Raw genomic sequence first — 6905 nt, forward strand, 5'->3', positions numbered from 1 at the left:
TCTCCTCCACACGTCTTTCCATATATAGCTCTAGCTGCTGACTGCTATTGACGGGAATGGTCATACTAGCTTCTTTCTTCGGTTGGCCTCATACCAGGTGGTACACTTCGAACGTTCCCGCGCCTCGAATGGTTCTGAGGGGTACTTCGTCGAGCTCTCTTCCTGGTTCATATATAGCTCATCTGTGCTGACTGCGACTGCTGTTATGGCCTTACTAACTGCTTCCTTCGGTTAGCCTCACACCAGGTGGTACACTTCGGAGATTCCCGCGCCTCGAATGGTTCTGAGGGGGTACTTCGCCGAGCTCTCTTCCTGGTAAGTTTCACTTCTGGAAGTTTGGATAGTTTTGTTCCGGTAATGCCCATTCTGACCACATTTCGTGCATATGCCCTTGACTGAGCCTTCTTTCTCCTGAATACCTGTTTTCTCCCCTAGACGACTCAAACAAACACAAAGAAGAGGAAAAACTAGGGCCAAATGGCCCAAAAGTCGAAGACGCATCACATTCTCAAATCGATTTTTGAAAACGTGCATGCTCCTTGAAGTTGGTCGAATAAATCATCGATCCGGGGCAACGGATACTTATTCTTCAACGTCACTTTGTTTAACTCTCGGTAGTCGATACACAACCTCAAGCTGCCATCTTTCTTCTTGATGAAAAGGACCGGCGCTCCCCACGGGGAAACGCTAGGTCGAATAAAGCCCATGTCTAGAAGTTCTTGGAGTTGCAACTTCAATTCTTGCAACTCTGCTGGGGCCATCCTATATGGCGCTTTCGACATCGGTGCGACTCCAGGTTCGAGGTCTATCATAAACTCAAGCTATCGATCAGGCGGCAATCCTGGTAAAGTTTCAGGGAAAACATCTTTGTACTCTCGCACAATTGGCACGTCATCAATATCCGCTTTGGATTCCTCCTTCTGGTTTAAATATACGACATACGCGGTCGTATCCTTCCTTTGCAAAAGCTTCTTGGCTCGCAAAGCCGAGATGATTGGCGTCTTCTTCCATTTTCCTTCAATGCCAACGAAGGCAGTAGGCTCTTGGCCAAGTGGCTGGAAAGATATATGTCTCTCCTTGCATTGTATCTTCGCATGGTTCTCTTCCAACCAGTCCATTCCCAAAATTATATCTAAGTGCCACATAGGCATCAACCTCAGGTTTTTGGCCTGGAACTTTAGCGTTCCTAACTCGAATTCTACGTTAGGACAAACGTGTGACACCGTAGTAGTTCTGCCTATGGGTGTAAACACTTTCAGACATTGTGGAGCAGGCTCTATCTTCAGTTCTAAAGTATCTACATACGTGTGAGAGATAAAAGAATTTGACGCTCCAGTGTCGAACAAAACTACTATGGATACGCCTTTCATCTCGCCTATACCTGTTAGATTTTCCCGATTCTGGCCTTGAGCTTTCTGATCGATCGCGAACATTCTTTGATGATGTTTCTGTTGATTCGCCTGTGGGCCAGCTGGTTGTCTCCCCGACTGATGTTGTCGGTGCACTGGCTACTGGCGTACTGGCTGTGGTAGCGGTAGGACTCCTTCCATGGCCTTAAGCTGCGGCTGGAATGGTTTCGGTCTTCCACCGGTTCCACTTTGCTGTCGGTTCGGGCATTGGTTGGAGTAATGTCCGACTCTTCCATAGGTGAAACAACTATTCGTTCCCATCCTGCACTCTCCCAAATGTAACTTATTGCATTTTGGGCAGGGAGGTATTCCTCTTGGTCCTTGTGCAGCTGCCGCTGGGGCTGCATAAGGTTGTTTATCTTTGCCTTGAGAAAATGGTGGCGCATTCTGACCTTGCCACGGCTTCTCGGGACCTTAGTTTCTCTCGTCCCACTTCCTTTTACCTCTCTGTCCTTGTCCAAAGAAGGATTGACTCCCCGATTGAGCATTCGGGTTCACTTGGGGTACAGAAGGTTGACTCGTCTTCTCTGGCTGCATTGCCAGCTCCATGTCTAGTGCTCTGTTCAGTGCTTCGGCATACGTAAGTGCGCTCTGACTTGCTAAGACAACTCGAATTTCCTGCTTTAATCCGGCACAAAACAACTTTGACATCTTCCCATCCGTATCTACTCGATATGGTGCATATCGAGCCAAGTCACAGAACAAACGATCATATTCAGCTACCGTTTTATTTCCTTGTTTCAAACTCGCGAACTCCATTTCTTTCTTTCTGCGATAGCTACGCGGTATATATTTCTCACAGAGAGCTGATTTGAATTGCTCCCACGTAAGTTCATCTATTTGTTCTGGGGTCAAAGTCTTCTGTTTGGCCTCCCACCAAAAATCTGCAGACCCCTTCAGCTGGTAAGTCATGCACATAAGGCGCTCAGCATCATTGCATCTAAGGAACCTAAAGATCCTTTCCATACTTCTGATCCATTCTTCCATTTCAGCGGGGTCTCCGGCTCCGCTGAAAGTAGGTGGGTTTTGTCGGAGGAAGAGCTCTTCTACTCTCCTCTCTTGCTGTGGAGGAGGTGGAGGTGGTGGTGTAGGATCTCTCTGTTCTTCCTCCTCTTCTACTCGATTCCGATTTTGTCTTCTCGGAGGCATACTATACGGAAAAGAAAATTCGCATCAACCTCGGAACTAAACTTTCTATGTTACAGTGCAGAGCAGGGAAACGATATAAAAAAAATTCAGAGGGGCATGGTCCATCAGAGAAATCAACATATCGGAGCAGAGGAATCCCTCCTCAGAGGAATCACCCATCAGCGGGATCGCTCAACAGCGGGATCGCTCGTCAGCGGGATCGCTAGTCAGTGCAGTGAAATCAAAAAGCCAGAGGAACGGTCTCGCCAGAGGAATCACTTCGCCAGCGGAATCGCTTCCGCTCTAGCGCAGATATCTCAGCGCTCTCATCTCATCTTACTTTCTCTTCTAATTGTAAGCTCTCTTTACTTCTACTCTATTGTATTTCTCATCATCTCAAAACTCTCATTTATTGGTTACACAATTCTATCGTCACACATTAATTCAAATAACATCAACATCAAGTCAAGCAACATCAACAATCAAGTACAAATTAAAGACCCTCTGGTCATCATCATATAGTGAAAATTGCCTCTTCGAGGTCTTTTTACAAAAGTTGGGATCTATGTACATCAAAACAATCCCTAATACTACCATGATGCTCCATCTATACAGGCATCATAAGTACTAAGCATCTATAGTTACGCACTATTATACTATTCCATCTATGTACATCAACTAAGCATCACAAAAGATATACTAACATCCATGCTTATCAGCACGGTCATCTCCCATCATTAGCTCCAGGCACTCTGCCCTCTGCATCATCATCTTGCATGTCCTCCCTCGGCTCAACCTCTTCATCCTCGTATTCATCGATTAAGCGATATACGCTATCATCATCCGTCTCATCTTCTACATCAGTATCCATCATCGGTCCATAGACAGGCACCTCGGGAACAGGCACCCAAGTCTCCTCGCCATTAGCGGCCGTCTTACACTGCAGTGGTCGGGTCCGTCCGTAGCCTATTGTCATCTCGGGAGTTTCCTCCTCGGAATCATCCTCATCGCTATCAAGTCGAGCAGGCCGTGATCCTCCCTCCTGGGCATCTCGGGATGGCGAGTACAGAATCGCGTGCATATACGTCTGAAAAGCCAAAGTGCCCGGCTCTGGCAAAGGGGTAACCCTTGGATATGGATTAAAAGGCACAATTTCAATCGGCGGCTCAACAGCCATAATAGACGGTGTCATCTCAGATGGCAGTAATGGCAAATGCGCCGTAACCGAAGAAAAATCCCATGACGGGAAATTGGCACTGGGAAATGGCATCAGTGATAAAGATGAAAATGGATCATGATCCCTCACAGGGGAATAAGTCTAAAAAACAATCGGCTCTGAGACAACAAGCTCAGACGTAACTGGAATAGGATTAGCTGGAGGTGGAGGAATAACTGGATAAGGATCCGTTGGCAGTGGTGGTGCCTCTTCTGCTCCTCCTTGCACTGGTCCATTAAGGTTCCCATAAGACGGTGAAGGTGGATCGCCGAAAGTAAAATAGTGATAACTAATCATCGCAATAAACCCGCGGAAGTCGGCGCCCAAGTAGCATCCGAAGTCATTCCGGAAGATGTAGTGGGGTACTAGCGAAGCTGCCCACTCTTGCCACTCCGAAGGTAGCTGCAGAATCAAGTGCGTAATGGCTTCAGCCTCGTCGATGCCGCAAGAAGTAGCCTCCATCCAGCGACTATGGTAACGCGCTAGAAATTCTCCGAGCGTATCGCCCACCCTCAGTCCAGTAGTCCTGAACCAATTGCGCATCACCTCGCGATATCGTCTTTGCATCGCTGTATCCTCTCGACTCTGCATCCTGTAATAGTAACATCGTGTTTATCAAAAGTGGACGTAGCACTTGCATGGTATTCCTCAATCAACAACATACTCGTTCTCATTTGGTACGGTGGTGCCACGGCTATACTAGCCTCAAAATCTCTCCATAAAAGGAACAATCGTTGTCTCATGTCATACTCCATCTCCTTAAGCAGTCCCATCATTAAACCAATTCGTTAACTCATTAGTGAAACAAGCTTAAAACTCATCATAGAAGCAGTAAAGAACATCAAAAACATCTAGAACATGAAGAACATCAAGAACATCAAGAACATCAATAACTCTTACCTCGGTAAGCAGGCGAAGATGGGGGTGTTGGGGTGTCGTTTCAAAGAAAACTCTAAATTAGCCTAAGATTCAAATTTAGACTAGGACTCATTTTAAGGACAGGTGCTAGTAAAGTTCGGCTTAGTTAAGAAACATACTCAGAGCAGATGACCTGCTCTGATACCACTCTGTCGCAGCCAGCCGCCTAGCCATTGATAGCGTAGACCGGGTATCGATACGACTAAATGAAAGAAGGAAACAAAGGCTGGAAAACTAATCTCTTCTTTGTGCGGAAGCGTAAACAACTCGTAATAACTTTAACATTCTTCTAGATTATAAACATCGGCATTTCTATAAAAGTCAAGCATCGGAGGTTTGTGCCAACATAAACAAATGGTCGTAGTTCAAATATGTACAAGGATTCCAAAATATATGCAGAGTTACACAACAAAAGGTGATCAAACTATATGTATGGGGACATATAGCCGAGAGTGTATTTCTTAAGTAAGTCAAGAACAACTTCAAAAACATCATGTTGCCATAAAGGCGAAAAGACATCAAAAGGTGATCATTCGAAACAACGATCCCCGCCAACACCAAGCCATCCTTCGACCATGCTCAACCTGCACATTTAGAAATATATGCAGGGCGTGAGTACATAATACTCAGTGGGCAGGCGCCGAAAGACAAGAAAGGTGCTCTTAGAGCTATATGTTTGAAGTTTGCCATAACATCAGCAATACACAGAAAAATAAGTTAACGTCAAAGAATCTGTGCTTGCAGTTTTCATAATCAACATCATAAATAAGTGTCTCCAGACAAAATAATCAACATGTATGTACTGCATCTACAACTCATCATCATAACCAAGGTACTGAGAAGTAGGCCTCCTTCTCAAGCACCGTGACCGGCCGACCCGAAGACGGCTCACAGTCACCTCTGTATACACAACCCCGCTTGTGGCAGGATCCGAATTAGTCTCATCAGTAGAGGGTAACACACAAGTTCATCATCGGAAATATTGGCAAGTCAAACAGCTCATAACTTCAATAAATCATTTCAGAAAACTCGGTATAATTTCATACTCAACATATTCTCAACATACTGCCCACCTGTAGTGCTCGGCTTACTGTAGGTGGTACTCGGGAAGATCTTCACTTACGTCCTCGACTGGTCTCTGTAGTTGTAACGTCGGAGTAGTGCATGCGACAAGTGAGGAACTAGTTAGAAACTTCCTCACAAAAAAAGCTTAACCTTAATCTTATAATAACACTCATCATAATTATTCTCCAGCTTATCTCCGTCTAATCACTCAACTCTATGACAAAAACTCTAATCTTATTCTCAACTTAACCCTCAAAGGCTAGATTAAAAACAATCATGCACATAGGCATGCATAAACACTTAAGCATACAACTCACTCATAAACATATCACAAGTAAGCAAACACAAGTTGACTCGTAGACCAGAGCAGAGGAATGCTCGGTGGTCGGAGTGGAAAAACTCAGCAGAGCGGAGCGGAGTAGCTCGGCAGAACAGCGGAGAAAATACGCGCCAGGGCAGAGGAATCAACTTGCCAAGGCAGCGAAATCATGAACTCTCTGGCATAGCAGCAGCGAAATGCCAGAGGAATGGCGAACTCTCTGTCGCCAGAGGAATCAAACGTCAGAGAAATCAAACGTCAGAGGAATCGATCGTCAGAGGAATTGATCGTCAGAGGAATCGAACTCAGAGGAATCGAACTCAAAGGAATCGATCTCAGAGGAATCGAACTCAGAGGAATCGAACTCGCTGACAGGGCAACGGGGAAATGAATTCTCTGGCGTGCCAGCGGGGAAACGATTTCTTTGGCATGCCAGCGGGGAAATGATTTCTCTGGCATGCCCGAGGAATGACTTCTCGGTTTCGAGTAGAGCAAGACTCAAGAAAGAACGGTGTAGTCAAGAGCAACTCGAAAACTCATCAACTTTTTCATTCTCAAAAATCATCAAACACTCAAAAACATAAAAAAAAAAAACATATCATGCAGCATCATGACTCACTCACGAACTCTACAAACTCTAAAATCATCAAAAACACGTTAATCCTATCACAAGTTCATACTCAACATCAAAACATCATTAAAGACATAACTTTACAGATTTTTCCCAAATCCTTATATCAAACTAATTTTTGTAAAAACTCATATCTCAAGACTCGGTTTTGCAAAATACACGTTAATCACTTCAAAACATCACATAACACCCAAAACAACACATATAACACATTTCTCA

General features: G+C 44.9%; 1 protein-coding gene across 1 annotated transcript; it reads right to left on the reverse strand.

Moving 5' to 3' along the window:
- Window positions 1-1823: 1823 nt before the first annotated feature.
- Window positions 1824-2558, reverse strand: LOC131018622 (uncharacterized). Its single transcript, XM_057947336.1, has one exon. It carries the CDS (start codon window positions 2556-2558, stop codon window positions 1824-1826), a length of 735 nt encoding a protein of 244 aa, XP_057803319.1.
- Window positions 2559-6905: the final 4347 nt, after the last annotated feature.

This window comes from Salvia miltiorrhiza, chromosome 3 (genome assembly GCF_028751815.1).
Source record: "Salvia miltiorrhiza cultivar Shanhuang (shh) chromosome 3, IMPLAD_Smil_shh, whole genome shotgun sequence".
NCBI classification, from domain to species: Eukaryota; Viridiplantae; Streptophyta; class Magnoliopsida; order Lamiales; family Lamiaceae; genus Salvia; species Salvia miltiorrhiza.

Excerpts from the sequence above, each read along its gene's own strand:
- LOC131018622 (XM_057947336.1), bottom strand. The coding sequence starts at position 2,558 with ATGCCTCCGAGAAGACAAAATCGGAATCGAGTAGAAGAGGAGGAAGAA.